The following is a 19,739-nucleotide window of genomic DNA, read 5'->3' on the forward strand; positions in this document are numbered from 1 at the left end:
GTCTTTGAACAGGACAGAGGACCCGCTGTTGTCTCTGTGAGCTGATTCAGCTGTGAAAAATGTTGAGGTACAGTGATGTTTTTCTTTTCTGTCTTTTATGTACTTTTGTTGAATTTACGTTCAGGTTTTACATAATATAATTTAGTGAAAACTGCAGGATTAAATGATTACAATAATAATATTATTAATTAATAAACTCATAAAAAAAACATACCATACTATACTACGCTACACTTTAGGCCCCATAATATTATGCATAGCCTAGTATAGTATGGTATAGTGGTCCATATATGCTGCCAACAGTCGAATATTGTAATAAAACAACATAGTCAGCTGTACAATACGGTGCTATACTATACTTGCCTATGCTACTTAAGGAAGCTATAGTACTATTCTGTGGTGTTCTGTTTTTTACAGAACTATAGCTCGATACACTATACTATACTATAATATTTGCTGCTTTGTGTAGCAGGGTATGATCAGTATTATGGAGCTCATAATACTGTAAACACATACAGTAAGTGTATAGTATAGTATAGTATAGTGTAGTATGAGGGTATGAAAAACACTGGAGCAGATTCTCGGTTGCCCGGAGTAAAAGCTGTTATTATGTAGATATTAAACATAAGCCATGAGCTTGTGACACTAAAACATCAACGTTCAAAAGTTAATATCAGTCAGCCAGTTCTACCTTGTCCTGCTCCACTTTGTTACCATGGAGAGCTCCAATACCCTAAAGACAATAATAAGTGCGTGCACAGCATGCCGCAGAAAATAATAAATAGATTTATGCGCAATTGTCACATTTAATACATTTACGGAGCGCGCTAGTGAATTCATTATTACACCATATGCTAATGCAGCTGGGTCCGTGTATTTATGAGTCTGTGAGTGAGTGAGTGTGTGTGCGTGTGTGCGTGTGTGTGTGTATGTGTGTATGTGTATGGGGCGGGGGGTGGGGGGGGGTCTCGCTCTCTCTCGCGCTCTACCTCTCTGTGTCTCTGTCTCTCCGCGTGCGCACAGGGGCTTTGAAGTGTTACCAACAACTGCTGTCCCGGCGTCAGTGCAGGAGCCTCATATATGACAGGGCATAGATCTACTCCAGGAGGTCCCAGCCGTGCATTGTTCTCCCGAGAGCCTGATCCACAGCAGCAGCAGCAGCAGCAGCAGCAGCAGTAGCCTCTGTCCCGGCGGTCTGGACGGATGGATGGGAGGTCGCTCTCAACTTGCACTAAGGCCAATTTATCTGTACAGCGACGGCAAAGCGCAGCCGGCGAGCGGTGCAACAAGGAAGAATAGGGGGGAGGAGAGAAATAACTTGGACAGCAAACACGCGATAATGTCGTTGTTAAACAGACGGTAGGTGTAAATAAAAGGGACGCCGGAGCGTATACAGTTGGACACATACCGACAGTCGAGAGAAGCGGCTCTTGTTCTTGTATCGCGGTGTGAATGGAAGCCAGGATAACGTATGGATCCAGCCGATGTGCACGGAGACGGGCTGCTGCTGCTGCTGATGTATGATGATGGCAGGTCGGGGATGCACGTTGTGTCGGCTGGAACAGGTTGGTCTCGCCTCGATCAAACTTCAGCAGCATTGGACGTGGGACCATTAGCGCGCTTTTAAGGCGCCGAGGATGAAGTGAATCACTGTCAGTTGCAGCGGCGCGCCTGGAGATGACAGCGGGTTTATTATGAAGAACTGCGCTGTAGCATTCACTGGACTTTTTTACACTGGATTTACAGAGTTATTCTAATCGCTGCATCGGTGTGAAGGTCACCCCCTAATACTGATCCGGATATCCTTCAGTGTGTGTTTGTGTACGTGCATGTTAAAACTGTGTTTTCTTAATTTGCCAGTTAAACGCATACCTGATCATGACTGAAACACTCTTAATCACCAGGTATCTACAAATAGTTCATGGTGCACTTTTTTTAAGTGCTGTACGGAAATTATAGAAGAATATAATATATTATTGTGTCCACATGAAAATATAAAGTTTCTTTAAAATATATAATTTGAACTTAAGGGAAATGCAAAGCGGCATCTTTAACTCACAGTTTACCATCCCACAGATACTATCCAGATCATAGAATATGTTTTTATTGGGGTAGCTTACACAGTCCTTGATTTTTAACTGTCTATGTCTGTATCAGTGTGAGACCACAGATGGATGCCTTGTGTAATGGAGCCATGAAACCCGAGGGCTGTGATCCCATCCTAGACCCCAGGCCCCCTCCTGCCAAGCTGGCTCGACTGGGACAAAACGGAGCGGGACCCTCGGCCCAGGAGAGGAGCAGACAGGGGAGTCCTGTGGCCAAAAACCCATCCCTGGCCCCGAAGCCGACTGCAGCAAAGCCGCAGGGCAAAAACTGGCACAGCAGAGGTACATGGCTAATGTGGGGAAGGGGTTGAGCAGCTTGATGTGAAGGAGGAACCCATGGGTTTACTTTTCTGCGTCAAGAAGACGCATTATTGTTAAACTTCCACACAGATTGCATCTTTTACACAGTGTTTATGACTCCTAAGTGTAAAATAACTGTCTCAGGTTTCCCTGTCATCACCGTAAATTACCCGTTCTGAGACTGAAAACTTCAGTTTGATTTAAAAACCAACATTACGTGACTCAATAATGAGTTAAATTATTGCTTTATAATTTTTTGTGTTTCCTATGACTGCATTCTCAGACGTCATGCTGTATGAAATCATTTGCGTACATTATACCCCAGGGAGCCTGCTGCCGGTGTTCTGTGTGGTGGAGCACAGGGAAAACCCACTGGAGGGGGAGAGGAGAGAAGAACATGCTGAATTTGTGTTGGTCAAGAGAGACCTGCTGTTTAACCAGCTGATAGAAATGGCCCTGCTGACACTGGGCTACTCTCACAGCTCCGCAGCTCAGGCCAAAGGTACACAACACACACACACACACACACACACACACACGTGCACAGAGAGTGACGGTTACTGGTAAATCTGTCTTTACTTATTCTCACACTTTTCAACCTGTGTGTGTTCAGGTCTGATCCAGGTGGGCAGGTGGAACCCGGTGCCTCTGTCCTGTGTAACGGACGCTCCCGATGCCACGGTGGCCGACATGCTGCAGGATGTTCACCATGTCATCACGCTTAAAATACAGCTGCACAGGTACAAAGCACACATCTGTTACGTCTATACGTGTGAATCTAGCTCATCCACAGGTGTCAGCTGGGTTTGACACCAGACTAGTCGTTCACACGAAGCTTCTGGTGAAATCTCTGGCCACCCACCATCTCTGATTTGACTAAGGAAAACAAAACAACCAAAGGGCACGGACCAAATCAGACCCACTGAAAATCATATTTCATAGACAGACTCCAGCAGAGAGTAATACAATTTTTCTTCGTCATCATCATCATCATCATCATCATCATCATCATCATCATCATCATCATCATCATCATTTTCTTCACTTCATTAAATTAAATTTAATGAGTACCTACTTTTATTGCTTGTTGGAATGAATATTGATGAGCATTTTAATAGTTGAAGACATTAAAAGTTAGTTTGTACTTGTTCAACATCTCTTCTGTGTTTTTGACAGTGGCCCAACAGCAGAGCCACCTATAGGGTCTCACCGCCCGCAGCCCGCCTGTCGAGACAGTGTAGAACATTGTTCTACCTTTTTCTCAGAAGACATTTAGACCAGGAAGTCATGTGACTGTGAGCCGTCATGCACAGAACCAGGACACTACACTATGAAGCAGCTAAATTAAAAAATCAGCCATCAGTCATTTTATTATTTACACATGCACTTCCTGTGCAGTGTCAAAAGGGCCGGTTCTCTCGAGGAAAAGAAGAACCAGGGGTCATTCTGTACGTGTTATCCCTGTATTCACATCAGTTTCTTGTGTCTGCCACCCACAGTGTGTGTGTTCCTTAAATGTGTGGCACAAGTGCAAGTGTTTGTTCTTGTATTGTGTGGGCTTGACAGGAAGCCCACACTATGGGTGAGTGAATAAAATCTTGTACTGGTTAGTGGTTACATGCTAGAAGAAGTTTCATCTTCCTTTTAAAGCGGCATTACAACCTGTTGTATGATGTCTGCTGTTCAGGAGAAGTCAGACTGTATCTGTGAGTTTCCCCTGATTTTATGGGAGTCTAGAACTAAATTGCTGCAATACCCCTTTAAACTGTAATATACAGAAACGCTGCTAATCAAGTTGTTTTACTTTGCTCTTTTTCTAGCTGCCCCAAACTGGAGGACTTGCCAGCTGAGCAGTGGAGTCACTCCACAGTGAGAAACGCTCTGAAGGAGCTCCTCAAGGACATGAACCAGAGCTCCCTGGCCAAGGAGTGTCCTCTGTCCCAGGTACAACACACACATATACACACACACACACACACACACACACACACACACACACACACACATATACATACACACACACACACACACACACACACATACACATACAATTACAAGAAGAGTGCACGCAGGAAATAGGACGGAAATTCAAAGTGTGCATGTAATGTCTTTGCCCTTCCACGTCCTGTGCAAGTGTGTGTGTGTTTGTGCCTACTTTGATGCATGACACAGAGCAAGCGTGTGGTCCAATCGTTAGAGAGGAAGTCCAGATGCAGAGGTAGATAAGTTGTGGGGGCAGAGCGCGGGAGAGAGGAACAGATAAGAAGAGATGGCTATCTCTTAAAAAGCCACGCGGCCTTGGCTGCTGCCTATCTTGATTTTGCCGACTGCCAACCTGTCTGCCTGTCACCCTATCTGTCCGTCAGCCTCACCCACCGTCTTACTCTCGCTTCGTCTATCTGTCCATCACTCTCACTCTTTGGTATTTCCTTTTTTTTTTTTTTTTGCTGCACCCTTTACTGATTCAGCAGCAGCAGCAATCCAAATCTGGCTTCTAGATCTCCTTCAATTCTTGTGTTTAATTTGAGTAAAAACAGACACAACTGCAGAAGTAATTTTACATTAATCTTGAAGTATTTGGGGAAGGGCCTCTTTATGAATATTCATAACTATCAACTTAGTCTATCTGTTATTTTGCCTGAGGGTGCCGAGGACATCCACAGTTTGATAAAGAGGAATTGCTCACTATCTCTCTCTTCTTTCCTTCTTTGCAGCGTTATGATCTGATATCAGCCAATCCTCCCTCCCCCATCTTTCCTCCCCCATTCTCGCTCTCTCTCCATCTCCGATCACTCCCTTCCCTTTACCCTCTCTCTTGTTTGCGAGAAGCAGATTAAAATAAATATGAGAAGATGAAAGGTGTAATCAGATGTAAAGATTGCACAGGACGGTCTTCGGGGAAAAACTGTGTGGGTGTATGTGTGCGTATGTGTGTGTGTGAGTAAGAGACACAGAGGCATAGTCTCTGATGACCTCTAGTGTTTCGTTTAAATACACGCACGCACACACACACATACACACACACACACACACACACACACACATGAATTCAAGCATACACATGCTGTACATTTACACACGCAAAACAGCTCACACACTGACACACTCATCTGTCTTTATTATCCTATTTACCTGGGGGTCTTTTTAATAACACAGATCTGAGTTCATTAATATCAAATGTGTGAACAGCTGAGACACCCAGGCCGCCCATAGCAGGAGCCTGGAAAATGTAATGAATTTCTATTGTCTATTCCCCTCTGTTTCAGAGTATGATATCATCTATTGTAAATAGCACTTACTATGCAAATGTCTCAGCTGCCAAGTGTCACGAGTTTGGTCGATGGTACAAGCACTTCAAGAAGACCAAATGCTTCAAGGGTGAGGGATTTCAATCAAGCTTGTAAACATTAAGTGTGCATAAGTCTTACAGCACATCCCAAGTCCATACTCCATACTAATTCTACACAGGACTGTATATGTTCAGGGTTGGTGAGTAACAGATTACATGTAATGGCGTTGTGTATTTAAAATACAAAATATGAGTAACTGTATTCCGTTATAGTTACAGTTTAAATCGTTTTAGTGTTAGCCTACAGATTTAACAGTGGCTCCTGTCATTACTTTATTTTCAATATCATCATTCTGCTTGTCCTACACTCACAAACAAAACCTATTTTAAACCGTGTATTTTTTCGAGGGTGTTCTAGTATTAAAGGTTCAGAGGCTGCTCAGGTTTAATATAGCCTCAGCCTACTAATTTAATGTGACTGGCAATTTAAAAAAAAATTATTTAAATATGGCTGAGTGATCAATAACAAATTAAACTGTGGTTTGACAAATTCAAACACATATTTATTAATGCTTTAGTTTAAAGGAGCCACGGTAGCCTATAAGTTCATGTGTAAGATCATTCTCTAAAGCAAATTCAGTGTCCCAGTTAAAAGCGCTAAGGCAGGCAATTTTGAAGTAATCTAAAAGTAATCCAGAAAGTATTCAGAATACATTACTTTACATGAGTAATCCAAATACATTACAGATTAAATTTAAAAGGACATGTGATCAGTAATCTGTAGGGGAATACATTTTAAAAGTAACCCTCCCAAGACTGTGTATGTTACATACTATAACTAATGTGGTTTTAGAGGGCAACACTTAACCATGTTATATTGATAATAAACAACACAGCAGAATGCAGTTCGGAGTTAAAATAAGGAAAAGTTTCCCCCATGAGCTCTATTATGTTTGTTTTGTTTTCCAAATTCTTCTTCAGGTTTCTCAGCAGTAATGTTTTAATTTACAGGACATCATAATCAGCTGCAGTTCATATGCGCTCGTCCTAGTTTAAATGTTTTGCACAGGATTAGTGAGCAGTATGGATTTAGGGCGCGCTGCTAATGTTTAATGTGTTGATAATTCTACATCTGTCTTTGCTTTTCTTTGCCTCCACCAGAGATTGACAGCTTTTCTGAGCAGTCAGCACATATAACCCTCACCCAGCAGCCAATCACAGGAAGCCCTGCCGAGCAGAGCCCGACCCCGACCCTTCTTTTCCCTCACGGAGGAGGAGCCAACATATGCGGCCGCTCGGCCCTCGGCCTGCGGCCTCCGGGGCTCGTCACCCAGCCCCTCACTTCCCAAATGGTGAACCAGCAGCTGGTCATGGCCCAGTTCCTCAACCAGCAGTACGCCGTGAGCCGCATGCTGGCCGGCCAGGGTCTGTCTCCGTCCCCGCAGCAGTATCTCAACCACCCCCCTGTAGCCGTAGCAAGAGCTCCAAGCGCCAAGGTCTTCTCCCAAGCCTCTGATCCCCAAGCCCCGCAGCAGGTCCAGTGTGGCCCGGTGGGGGGAGGAGGGCCTGCAGCCGGACCGCCGACCCAGACATCAGCTGGGTCGTCTGTGGGCTCGTCTGACGTGCCAGGTGAAATCTACCAGTGTGTGAGGGAGGAACTGAAGAGAGCAGGCATCTCTCAAGCCATCTTTGCCCGGGTGGCGTTCAACAGGACCCAGGTATGGAGGGAAGGGGGAGAATCAGAAGTTGTCAGTCTTTTTAATGTTTTTTTTTTCCCCACGCTGTTATTGTTCCTCGTTGTCCATGTTTGTAATTCTCATTAAAAATCAGGTTTCTGGTTTTCTGATTTAGATTAAATGTTTATTAGAAGAAAATAAGTTATAACATAATATACGGCATTTTGTGCAATTTTAACTCCAGTTCAGTAAATTAATCATTGGATTAGTTACCAAACTGATCAACATAATGACAACTAAAGTCATAATGAAAATTCCTGTCCCTGCTTCTCAAGTTTATTTGCATTATTAAGTTTTGTCCTCATCGTCAAAGAACAAATTTGCTTCATAGTTTACATACAGACTTTCTATTGATGCATGAATTTGTAAATCTCTCAAAATATAGCTATAGGTGTTCCAGTTACACATTTTGTGGGTTTTGTGTTTTGCTGATCATAATACAGAGGCAGACGAGAGAAAGACAGAAGATTAAGTTTAAGCTTTTATATTTATTGTTCTCATTCCATGGTTGACACACTGTGCTGTACATTGAAGATTTTGGACAAGATGTCAACACTTTTATTTGCAAAGATTAAGACTTTAACTCTGTCATAATTGTATGTTTGTGTTACTTCTATCTGATCTTCCAAGTAGAAAATCATTTTTTCTACAAACAATGTGATAATAAAGATTTACGTGCTTTGAGAGTAAGCCTGGACAGATAGATCTTTGCCCGGGTGGCTACAGGACCCAGGTATGGAGGGAAGGTGTTGAAAGGTCTGCTGGTGATTATCTGTTGGAAGTGTTTTCTGGTGTTGCGGTGATAGGTAAGCGTGTGCTGTGAATGTGTGTGTTTGGTGGTTAGTACGTTGGCATGGCCTTTGCCGCAGTGCCCCCCACTTCCACCCTCCTGTGCATGTGTGTGTCTGTGTGTATGTGTGTGTGTATGTGTGTGTGTGTGTGTGTGTGTGTGTGTGTGTGTGTGTGTGTGTGTGTGTGTGTGTGTGTGTGTGTGTGTGTGTGTGTGTGTGTGTGTGTGTGTGTGTGTGTGTGTGTGTGTGTGTGTGTGTGTGTTCATGCCAGCTCTCTGCAGCACAAAAGCTGGTGCCAGCAGTGAAGCAGCTGCTGGGCCAACTAATCACAACCCCTTGGAGAAATTCTGTCTCCCTCTCTACCTCTTCCTCTATCTCACTGTCTCTCCATCTCTCCACCTTTTCACTCTGGCAGCCCCTCTACTCATTTAAAGTCTACCTCCTATTGTTAATCTTTCTTTTTTTTTTAATCCTTCCCTTTCTCTGCCTATTGGGCCCCTCATTTCTTACGCATATCACCCTCCACCATTGCCTTTACCACTGAAATGTTGCTATGTTATCTATGACCATCATCATACATTCACCACCACACCCTCGTAAATGGAGCTCAAAGGACAGCCTAGACCCATTTTTATTATTATTATTACTGTCATTATCATTTTCATCACAATAAGCCGAGCTAGTTATTATCCACCCCCATGCTTCCCCGTTGCCAAATCCAAGGTGCTCTGGTGCCAGCCGTACAAGTTGGGCATTATGCCAACATGCCATCTAGAAGTGAGGGACACATTTGTCACTTGGCGCCTCACGTAAAAGCCTCCATCCATTTGGAAGGCGGAGTTTGGTGGGTAGATTTAAAGATGATCCAGGATTTGAATAAGAAGGCTGTTTCCTCTCATGTCATTTCACTGCCAGCATGAAATCTGATTTCTTCTCAGGAAGGAAGCCCGACAATCTGCGTGTGACGTTTGAAGGCTTTCCTGCATAGACAGATACATGCAGAATAATGCTAGCTCTACAGGCGAGTCGCAAAGCTTAGCACAGGGGCCTGTTTGAAAGAGATCCAGAGATATAAGGAGCTTTTGGAAAATTCCTGCGGGTGAATGAGAAACTTTCAGTGTGTTGAACGCCTTAAGCCAACTGAATGAATTTGATATTATCCATCATTACCTATCCATACACATGCGTGAGTGTCGGTTTGTGTGTGCCTTCAACCAGGGCCTGCTGTCAGAGATCCTGCGGAAGGAGGAGGACCCAAAACACGCCTCCCAGTCGCTGCTGGTCAACCTGCGGGCAATGTACGGATTCCTGCAGCTCCCGGAGGCAGAGAGGGAGCGCATCTATCAGGAGGAAAAGGAAAGAAGCCTGACGGGGTTCACACCCAGCTGCAGCAACACACCACCAAGATCCACACAGGTCAGCCAGGAGACATAACAAACCGAAAATCAGCATCACACAACTTGCTCTGAAATGTTTTTGGTGAAATATTGAAGTGGGAGGAAATGACAGTAAAATGTCACAGATTTGAAATATTCTCTGCTATAAAGAACAATCTGTCATGTATATTGTATGAATGGTGAGAAAGCACAGAGATGGCTTTGTGCTTTGTTGAATAATCAATGTTGGGGGGTTTGTGGAGATTACAGTTGTTGGTGAACCCCTGAGCCATCCTTAGGATAAACTGTGACCAAATATCAGCAAAACTAATTACATTCCCATCACCCACAGCTTTCCTTGGTGTTTAGCGCTATTTAGCAAATGTAAGCGCGATTGCATGAATTAAACATTTTATTCACTCTGCTCTTACTTCAGTTTGGTGAAATAAAAACATCTATAGTGCTGCATTAAGGCCATGCTCCCTCCCTGGTTTCCCTTCCCTGAAAATTGGAAAGTGTGTTTGACAGAGTGCTGGGCCATGTCAGACTGGGTCCGTAATCTGTTTCAGATTCATTGTGGTCAGGGAATGCTGCAAAAGCTCACTTAACTCTTAAAGGTGCATTGTGTAGGAATTACTCCCATCTAGCATTGCGGTTGTAGAGTATATCGCAAGCAACTCAATCGTATTTTTCATGTTGCATTCACATGAAATTGGGCAGACGGCAGACGGACGACAGCGGCTGCATGTAACGGCATAAACAAGCCTCTATGTAAACAAGTGGTCCGTCAGCACGAGGCAAAACAATACACGTGACAATATGTTGTCATGGTGATGTCGTATTGTTTACCTGACCCACGTTTTACCGGCTTTCTCTCCACTTCTGTGACTAAAATGACATCTGGTTTGTTAGCGACGGCCGTCTGCCCGACTGCAGGTGAATGCAGCATCAGTGTAACGCTCCATTCCTCCTCACTGCGTTACCGCGGTGACTTTTCACAGACGCCACCTCGACCTGAGCCGACAGCTCCGGTGTCTCCGCTGAGTTTCCGTGGTTTCCTACCGTCACGCTGCCACTGAACGTAAAAACATGGAGACACCACATGGCAGCCAGCACCGAGCTTACCCGCTCCATGGAGATATGAATGATATGAACGGCTAATTCAGAGCTGAAAGGAACACTTCAGTTTGTTGATGGGGGGGATTACTGATTAATGAAAAACAGACTTTTGAACGAAATAATCGATTTTCGTGAATAGATAACAGGAGAAGTTACACAATGTCCCTTTAAGTTTACTGGAGTGTCTTAACCCCATCTCTTTGTCTTCCTGTCTGTCTCTTCTAAGGCGAGACTCTCCCCAGTCACAGCAGACAGAGGTTTGAGGACGGACAGTTGTGTTCTCAACGTCAGCTCTTCCATCTACGAGGAGATCCAGCATGAGATGAAGAGAGCCAAGGTGTCTCAGGCCTTGTTCGCAAAGGTGGCTGCTTCCAAGAGTCAGGTACCTGCTCGCTACAGTAGCTGGTGTGAATCTGATGGAGATGTCCAATTTTTAACACACACATATTGCACCCAATCATTTCTATTGCTTGATTTTTCAAATTTAAGCGTCTATGATGATGATGATGAATCCATCTACTCAGTTAAAGCAGCGTTGACTAGTGTGTGTGGAGGAAAGCCCAGATAATCAACCAGCAGCTGTACTCTGCAGAGGACTATCATCAGTGCATCAGACTGCTATTGTGCCCTAAATTATCGCTTTAATAGTCACCATACACGGGCACACATACACACCACTCATTTGTGCACACAGACATACTGTACGGGTGCATGGAATCATACAAACTCACACAGGCACACAAATTCACTAATGCACATACACACAAGCACGATTTGAGTGTTTATTGTTCTGATTTTTATGGCGGCCCCATAAGCTTGTTATTGCCTTTTGTTTTGAGGATAATTTCCCTTCATGGAATGGGGGGATTTTAGCTGTCTCATTTTCTCTTCCTCTCGTGCATGTCTCCAATTCTCAGTTTTCTTTCTTTCTTTCTTTCTTTCTTTCTTTCTTTCTTTCTTTCTTTCTCTCTCTCTCTCTTTCCTTCATTTTCCCTGTCATTTCCCTCCCCCTCTATTCATCATCAAGATGTTTTAAAGGTCATTCAGCGGTCATGCCAGTATGGACAGTTGGTCCAAAACCTCTGAGGTTCTTTTTCTATCTCTTCACTGGCCTTCATTTTACCTTACTTCCCTCTATGTCCTCTTTACCTCCCTCTCTATCCCTCTCTTTCTGTCTGTATTACCCGGTTGTTTGGCAGGCAGAACCATGCTGGATCTCTCTGTTCTATCTGCACTGTGCATCTGGATGGCATTGTGTGCTAGAGTTGGGCTACAGCCAGGTGTGCGTGTGTGTGCCTGTGTATCTGTGTGCCTGTGTATGTGTGTGCCTGTGTGTGTGTGTGTGTGTGTGTGTGTGTGTGTGTGTGTGTGTGTGTGAGAATCTACAGTATGTGTGCGTATCAGCCTGTTTGCAAACGTAATCATGCTCTAGTTCTTCTAGTTGAATCGGAGACTTGCTTGGCTTCACGTTTCTCAATCTGCCACTCGCAAGTTTCTTCCCTCATGATGCAGAAAGCACTCTAGTGAATAAGAAAATTTCACCCTGATGTTCCAGCTTTGCCGTCAGAGCCTCTTGGACCATAGCAAACAAGATACAGACAAGAGATTTTACAGCATCCACCCGTTCTGAATAAATGTGAAAAGTAAATTATGTTGGTTTATCAACGAAAAGCAAGCTGAACACTCATTTGTTGACAATGTTGCATCTGTTTAAATTATATTTTAATTACTCACAATTAATAAGACCGTGGGTGTACTGGGGTGACGTTATTCAAAATTCATCATATACATTTCCATTATGTTGCCATGGCAATTTAATGTCTCAACACTATATTTTAGAGCTTCACCCAACAGAGAGATGAAATCATTTTTAGGACACATTTTATTTAGTTGGAATCAAATGACAGATACCAAGATCAAGGCATTAAGATATTGATATCCAAGTTATTATATAATATGAGCTTGACGTTGAAACATTCACTAATTACTGGACTAATTAACAGTCTTGATTAGAGTGGCGGTGTTTATCATATCATGGGAGCTGAACAGCTTTGTTGCTGCCGATTACTAAATAGTTGTTTTCTCCTTTCAGAGTTTTCATATCAGGTCAGATAGTTTCTCTTCAAAAATATGAATGTATTCTGGCAAACAGCCTTGAGAGAACATATCATCATCGTGCCTGTATTCCACAGTGGGTAAGCTGGTCAGTTCATGTGTGTGTGTGTGTGTGTCCCTCTCCTCTAGGGCTGGCTGTGTGAGCTTCTGCGCTGGAAGGAGGATCCCAGTCCAGAGAACAGGACCCTGTGGGAGAACCTGTGCATGATCCGCCGCTTCCTCAGCCTGTCCCAGACCGAACGAGACGCCATCTACGAACAGGAGAGCAGCAGCTCGGCGGCTCAGCAGCACTGCGCCGACAGGCTCGCGCTGCTCAGCAACGACAACACACTGGTGAGATTACAGAGACAAATTGATCATTACACACTGCACACTTATGCTCTACAATCTTGTTTTACCAGCTATACAGATTTGTGACAAACTGGGAACAAAATAATAACAAATAAGCAGCAAAGGTGAGCAAATACCTAATCAGCATGTCTTTAGAGGGATGGCTGTCCTTATCACAAAGTTATGAAATGACGTGAATTTCTTTTTGTAAAACACTAGAAAGATCTAGAGCGTTTGATGGAAAAGAAACCCAATTATGACAGCTTAAAGGATAATTAGCCTACTGTTTTCTTACATTCTGGACGTTATTTCTAGCATAAAATATGATCATTTACTCACCCAGTAACTTTGGTGTCATTACAAGTCGTTCTGACGAAATTAGATCCAGCCGAGAGCCACATATACAGTATCCATATAATGTGAGTCTACAGGACAGTGGAATGCAGCCTCTAAATAACACATTATCTGCAGAGAAACTCCTTCATTTCACCAATATTTTGTTATGATACACTAGTGCTATTCCCCTCTGAGTCCTGGTTAGCTGTTATCAACATCCGGGGTCTCTAGGTTGACCTACTAACCTCTGACCTGGATGATGTCATCTCCGACCACCAAGCAGCGCGGCTTGTTGCTACCGCTAATGCTACGGTTCGTTTCTGCGTGTTTCTGACTTGTCAGAACAAAATGAGCAGCTGGATGAAGTTCAGCTTCCACAGGCTTCCTCTCTGCAACCTGGACTCACTAACTCTGGCTAGTTGCGCTAAAAATGGACCAGAATGCCGAGGTGGAATGATTATTATCAGAATGAGCCAGGCAGCGGTCGGAGATGACGTCATCCTGGTCAGAGGTCAGTAGGTCAACCTACAGACCCCAGAATAGCCCTAGCATATCATAACAAAATATTGGTGAAATGAACAAGTTTTGCGTTATATGGATATACGCGGCCCTCGACTTGATCTAATTTCGTCAGAACGACTTGTAATGACACCAAAGTTATCTGGGTGAGTAAATGATCGTATGTTATGCTAGAAATAAGGTCCAGATTGTAAAAAAACGGTAATTATCCTTTAATGCTAATGATGTCAGAAAAAGAGATGATTATGACATGAGGCAATGATCCATGAGGATGATTAGTTATTTTTCATGCACTTCGATAGCTATTGAATGGGTTGATTATAACACATGACGAAAATGGTTGTGTATCGCTCTGTTTGAGAAAGTAGAGTATGTATGGAGTAGCAGTGCATGAAAAACACGACCAGAAGACAACTGGTTCAGGTCCAGTCAGGTCTGTGGATGTGAGCCCTGGATGGCTCACTGCCGTCCACCTCATTCTGTATGTAGCAGCAGATCCAGATCACATAGAATCTACACTAACTTTGGTTTCTCTCCAAACCAGAACAGCTTGCCTCTTTTTGTCTCGCTACCCAGCCAATATCTACACGCTCCAGGGTGAAACTGCCCTCAGCCGTCGACTTCCAGCACAAGCGCCACCCTGAACCGCAAGCGGCAAAGCGGAGTGATTCACCGGAGTGGCAACGTGAACAAACTGCTTAGCAACACTGCAAACTGCTTTTTGTAAATAAGTTAGACATTTAAGCTGTTTGATTGGTAGATTTTCACGACAAATTATAGCAAACCGAGCCTATACTGTATTAGTATTTTTTAGGTTGTTTTTTTTGTATTTTTGTTAGTTGAGCTGCTCGAAATTTTTAATTGCAAGTGCTAACGTGAGCTTACTAAACTTTGTTTGTTTGTTGATACAAAAGGCATCAGCATGAAAGGCTGATTGCAGAGATTCCTTGCAGGCTGGCTATAATGCTATTGATAATTTCATATTGTATAATTATCATTATTCAGTCATGTGCCTTCAAGGCTGATTGTAGAAGCTAGTGCCTTACAGGCTGATTATTAGGCTAATGCAGATTTCACATTTCATTATTGCCTTATAGCTGCCTTCAAGGCTGATTGTAGAAACTAGTGCCTTGCAGTCTGGTTATTAGGCTAATGAAGCTTTCATACGGCATAATTTTCAATATTTTGTCAGCAGCCTTCAAGCCTGATTGTAGAAACTAGTGCATTGCTGCTGACTGAATAATGACAATTATATTATATGAAATTATTTATCCTAATAATCAGCCTGCAAGGCACTAGCTTCTATAATCAGGCTTGAAGGCTGCTAACTAAATATTGAAAATTATGCAGTATGAAAGCTTCATTAGCCTAATAACCAGCCTGCAAGGCACTAGTTTCTACAATCAGCCTTGAAGGCAGCTATAAGGCAATAATGAAATGTGAAATCTGCATTAGCCTAATAATGTATCAACAAACAAACTAAGTTTAGTAAGCTCACGTTAGCACTTGCAATTAAAAATTTCGAGCAGCTCAACTAACCAGTTTATTTACAAAAATACTCTGTATATAGGCTCGGTTAGCTATAATTTGTCGTGAAAATCTAGCAATCAAACAGCTTAAATATCTAACTGATTTACAAAAAGCAGTTTGCAGTGTTGCTACTGTAAGCAGTTTGTTTACATTGCCGCTCCGGTGAATCACTCCGCTTTGCCGCTTTGCCGGCTGAAGGCAGTTTCACCATGGAGCTACAGTATCTACACACTGCAGATTTAGTTATCAGCATTAGGGTTAGGGTTAGCATTGTTCGCTGGCTAACAGTGGCTGTGGTTAAAAACCCCACTGACTCAGCAGGTGTTACGTTTCAAAAACGTCAAACCAAGAAAAGGGTAACGTGACTAGAATCATTCTGCACTATAAAGTCATCATTCAAACTGAAGGACAGCATTTACAGTATATGTTCATATTATTTAGAGCTCTCATGAGAAACATGACCACAAACATTTGAGGTCAACCCCTAACCAGCCAACTACTGCCAGTTTGCTTTGGCCCATGATTCCTGTCTTAAATGAAAGCAGCACATTTCTATAACCAGTAGCTTCATCTTGAAAGCTACTATTTGTGCAATTTTATATAGAATTAGGTAATGGTCTATAAAAATAATAATATGCAAATAAAAAAGCTAAAATTGTTTCTTATAATTTCAAATACATTTGTGCCAAGGCTGACTCCACTTGACATCATCTACCATTAAAATGGAACAAGATAATATCCACATTAACAAGATGCAGATTAGTCTGTCTTGAAAATCTAAAATCAAGACGACCAAGTGTGGCTTTTTACTTTATAATTTCACTTTTGTCTCATCAGTACCAACGCAACTCCCCTCTGCCACAGCAACCGCATCTTCAACCACACCAACCCCTGCAGCCCGAGGCAGGAGCTCACCTGTCTCCACGGCAACCCTGTGCAGCATCGCCAGCCGAGTGCGAGGTTGGGGTCAACTGGGGGCACTTGAGAGTACGTTTACTGAGCAGGGGCAGTAGCAGCGGTGAGAGAGGGGAGTGTAAGGACTGGGTGGAGGGAGGGCAAGGAGAGAGGGGTAGTGCGGGGGGGGACTGGGGATGCACTGGGAGGGTGAGGGATAAGGGCACAGAAAGCAAAGAGCAGGCGAGGGATGGGAATGTGTGTGATGAAGGCGTACATGAGATGACTGGAGACAGCAAAAAGGGCACGGTGAAGGAGGAGCTGTCTGCGAAGTGGCCCGGTGTGAAGGACGAGAGCCGAGATAGAGCTGGGATTTGCTCCGAGGCAGATAGTCATGAGGTGGAAGGTGGAGATGAGGCGCAGGGTGAGGGGTTAAGATTGTCCCACGAAGCCCTGGGAATCCTGCAGAGCTTCATCCAGGACGTAGGCCTCAACCCGGACGAGGAGGCGGTCCACACCCTGTCGGCTCAGCTGGGCCTCCCCAAACACATCATCTGCAGCTTCTTCAGCAGCCAGGACCAAGGACAGAGTCAAGAACTCGATCAGTGTCGACACCAGAGCCAGAGCCCAAAACACAGCCTCATCCAGGCAGACCTACCTACAGAGGAACAGCAGGGGGGAACCGATGGACAGACTGACATGGAACAAACGGAAGAGGATAAGCAAGCAGAAAGAGATGACGCAAGCGAGAACATTGCTTTGAAAGAATCGGATGCTGGCACTCAAACGTTGCCCCCTATGAAAGAAGAGCAGGAGAGCTGATGGAAGACTGTATCTGTTTATACCACAGCTTTCACAACCAGAGACCCACATGTGATTTGAGGATCCCTACTGCACTGTGATCATATATGTACAGATAGTACACGGGTTCTGTGTGTAGATGCTTATGTCTGGATTAATAGGAACCAATACAATGAGCCTCAGATTACATATCACTGTTTAAAAACAATAATTGTAGGTGGTTGATGACTTATGTAAATTTATAGTATGTTCATGCCAGAAATGCCTTGTGGAAAGTGGCACTGCCAGTTTGCTTTTCTATGATCAATATCTTAATTTGCTGTTTGTTTTTACTTACTTTTTAAGAGTGTTGTCGGTCTTTTCAATGTTTTTTTTCCCCCCACGCTGTTATTGTTCCCCGTTGTCCATGTTTGTAATTCTCATTAAAAATCAGGTTTCTGGTTTTCTGATTTAGATGTTTATTAGAAGAAAATAAGTCATAACATAATATAGGGCATCTTGTGCAATTTTAACTCCAGTGCTTAACAAATCAGTAAATTAAACATTGGATTAGTTACCAAACTGATCAACATAATGACAACTAAAGTGATAATGAAAATTCCTGTCCCTGCTTCTCAAGTTTATTTGCATTATTAAGTTTTGTCCTCATCGTCAAAGAACAAATTTGCTTCATAGTTTACATACAGACTTTCTATTGATGCATGAATTTGTAAATCTCTCAAAATATAGCTATAGGTGTTCCAGTTACACATTTTGTGGGTTTTGTGTTTTGCTGATCATAATACAGAGGCAGACGAGAGAAAGACAGAAGATTAAGTTTAAGCTTTTATATTTATTGTTCTCATTCTATGGTTGACACACTGTGCTGTACATTGAAGATTTTGGACAAGATGTCAACACTTTTATTTGCAAAGATTAAGACTTTAACTCTGTCATAATTGTATGTTTGTGTTACTTCTATCTGATCTTCCAGTAGAAAATCATTTTTTCCACAAACAATCTGATAATAAAGATTTACGTGCTTTGAGAGTAAGCCTGGACAGATAACTTTCAACTTCACTTTTTGCCCGTACTGTCATTTCACGGTACGTATCATCATTCGAATTTAAACAGAAAGTGGAAACTTTCCCCGTCAGTGCAGAGCATGACGCATGATGTTTCTCATAAGGAAACTCAGGTTTAAAACCTCATGTGATAGAATCTGTGGGAGCTCACAGACGCTGAGATAGCTGGGAGGGCATCGTGCTATTTCTGCTTTCCGACAGATAAAAAAGAATTCTGTTTTCTTCCTAAGTAACACAATATCAGCAGGTCACATCTACAGCAGACATTTAGTTGGGATTAGTTAATAATGTACAGAAGTGGACTCCGGGACAGTCTATGAGATCTGTCGTGTTCTTCAGACTCAAGCGCAGAAGAGATAAGACTGCTATTTTAAGACAGACAGAGGTAAAAGACTCATTAAATAAAGATCCAATCTATGGCCCTGATGTCCAACTGTTTTCCTCTTATATGAATGTATCAGTGTTGGTGAATCGCTGCCATTGTTTCCAGGCATCAGACAGTATTGCTCTGTGCTGATCACCAGGCCTCGTTGTACCAGAGGATCTGTGTCTCTCTGCGATCACATGCCCCTCAGCGCTGCCACTGTGTTTTCTATCTTCCGTCTCTTTTCTTTGCTCCTTTATTTAATCCGTCTCTCCACTGCTATTTCTATCTGTGTTCCCGTCTCTCGCTCTGTCTCTCCTCAGGACTTTTCACATTGCTGCTCACATACTCCACTCAGACAGTGCCAACATTCAAGCCCCATTTGGTCAGAATAGCTTTATAGTGTAATTCAATGAAGCTATGCTCTTTTCAGTCATCTGTTTCCATGACGATACCTTAGTTAGGGCCAATGAGAGGCCATGAATGCCTCATCATCAGTAATATTAGCTATAATAATGATGATAATGGCGCTCTTGAAATGCCATGCCTGTGATGATGATGGTGATGGTAATGGCGATGATGATCATTATGACTGCTTTGTGTTAACCCTCAGCACCACACAAACACAAACACCAACACACAACACTACCAATGCACACACTGGACTCATTAATGCAGTTTAATGTCAGCACCTGTATGTAGTATTTTCATGTGGACTGCTTTTCCCCATCATGCCCATCATGCTGCTGGGTTTTATTTGTTTTTCTGCCTTTTGTCTGTGGGAAGTGTAGTGTGCTGAAGGTGCTGGTTAAAAGCACTCCACCGAGAAACTTGACTTGTCTGACCTCAGAAATTGCTGCAATTAAGTCTCTATAAAAACTGTCTTAATTAACCCTCAAGTTGAAGAGCTCCTTCACCGTTCCTGCTTATTCATGATGTGTTTTATTTTTCCTTGGTGGTATGATCCACCACAACCTTGTGCTCTAACCGAGCAGTAAGAGTTGTTTTTACTGCCCTTCCTTCATTCTCTCTCTTTCTTCTTATTCCTCTGAGTCGCTGACAGGGACAGA

General features: G+C 43.1%; 1 protein-coding gene across 4 annotated transcripts; it reads left to right on the forward strand.

Moving 5' to 3' along the window:
- Positions 1-18,283, forward strand: satb1a (SATB homeobox 1a). Of its 4 annotated transcripts, none has more exons than XM_085792116.1 (11): positions 1-67; positions 2,158-2,387; positions 2,731-2,907; positions 3,019-3,145; positions 4,226-4,349; positions 5,672-5,783; positions 6,856-7,412; positions 9,440-9,637; positions 10,943-11,098; positions 12,961-13,164; positions 16,384-17,685. In XM_085792116.1, exons 1-11 carry the CDS (start codon positions 60-62, stop codon positions 17,260-17,262), a joined length of 2,772 nt encoding a protein of 923 aa, XP_085648242.1. In that variant the 5' UTR covers positions 1-59; the 3' UTR covers positions 17,263-17,685. The 4 variants fall into 4 exon arrangements, with proteins under 4 accessions (XP_085648242.1, XP_085648244.1, XP_085648243.1 ...); XM_085792118.1 differs by lacking the exon at positions 1-67 and adding an exon at positions 1,006-1,565 and having other exon boundaries at positions 16,384-18,271; XM_085792117.1 differs by lacking the exon at positions 1-67 and adding an exon at positions 1,033-1,821 and having other exon boundaries at positions 16,384-18,283.
- The last annotated feature ends 1,456 nt before the right edge of the window (positions 18,284-19,739 follow it).

The sequence above is a fragment of the Trachurus japonicus genome, chromosome 11, assembly GCF_045865225.1.
Source record: "Trachurus japonicus isolate A0001 chromosome 11, Traja_1.0".
Taxonomy (NCBI): domain Eukaryota; kingdom Metazoa; phylum Chordata; class Actinopteri; order Carangiformes; family Carangidae; genus Trachurus; species Trachurus japonicus.

Coding starts and splice junctions, on each gene's coding strand:
- satb1a (XM_085792116.1), top strand. Junction 3,146..4,225: donor CTTAAAATACAGCTGCACAG/GTACAAAGCACA, acceptor CTCTTTTTCTAG/CTGCCCCAAACTGGAGGACT. Junction 7,413..9,439: donor TGGCGTTCAACAGGACCCAG/GTATGGAGGGAA, acceptor GCCTTCAACCAG/GGCCTGCTGTCAGAGATCCT.